The sequence below is a fragment of the Pygoscelis adeliae genome, unplaced genomic scaffold (genome assembly GCF_000699105.1).
Source record: "Pygoscelis adeliae isolate BGI_AS28 unplaced genomic scaffold, ASM69910v1 Scaffold108, whole genome shotgun sequence".
Lineage (NCBI taxonomy): Eukaryota > Metazoa > Chordata > Aves > Sphenisciformes > Spheniscidae > Pygoscelis > Pygoscelis adeliae.
This window is the reverse complement of record NW_008825498.1, coordinates 549,858-550,174: the sequence shown is the minus strand read 5'-3', so window position 1 is coordinate 550,174 and position 317 is coordinate 549,858. Positions and strand designations below refer to the sequence as shown.

The 317-nt window shown below is 60.3% G+C and overlaps 1 protein-coding gene across 1 annotated transcript in view; it reads right to left on the bottom strand.

Moving 5' to 3' along the window:
- The window catches only part of PPP2R2B (protein phosphatase 2, regulatory subunit B, beta), a 109,637-nt gene that overhangs the window by 1,885 nt on the left and 107,435 nt on the right, over positions 1-317 (bottom strand). Inside the window, exon 7 of the mRNA XM_009331375.1 lies at positions 44-213. Within this exon, the coding sequence (XP_009329650.1) occupies positions 44-213 (170 nt within the window). The remainder of the gene's footprint in view (positions 1-43; positions 214-317) is intronic.

Sequence of the window (317 nt, the reverse complement as noted above, 5' to 3'; positions counted from 1 at the left end):
TGCGGGTGCCTGACCGCTGCAGGCGCCCGGCCGTGCCACTCACCTGGTAGGTCTCAATGGGCCGGTTCTCCATGTTCAGGTCCCACACCTTGACGGTGAGATAGTCCCGGGTCATGATATACCTCCCACTGTGGCTGAATTTGACATCAGAGATTGAGGAGATGATCTCGGAAAAAAACGACCGGTTACTTGGGTCTTCGGGCTCTTCGAAAACTGCGGAAGAGGAAAGGACAAGCCCCCGCATCAGTCGAGGCAGGAGCTCCCTGTCCCCAGGCCAGGGACCTGCCGCCCTGCCCCGGCACCACAGTCCTGAGAGG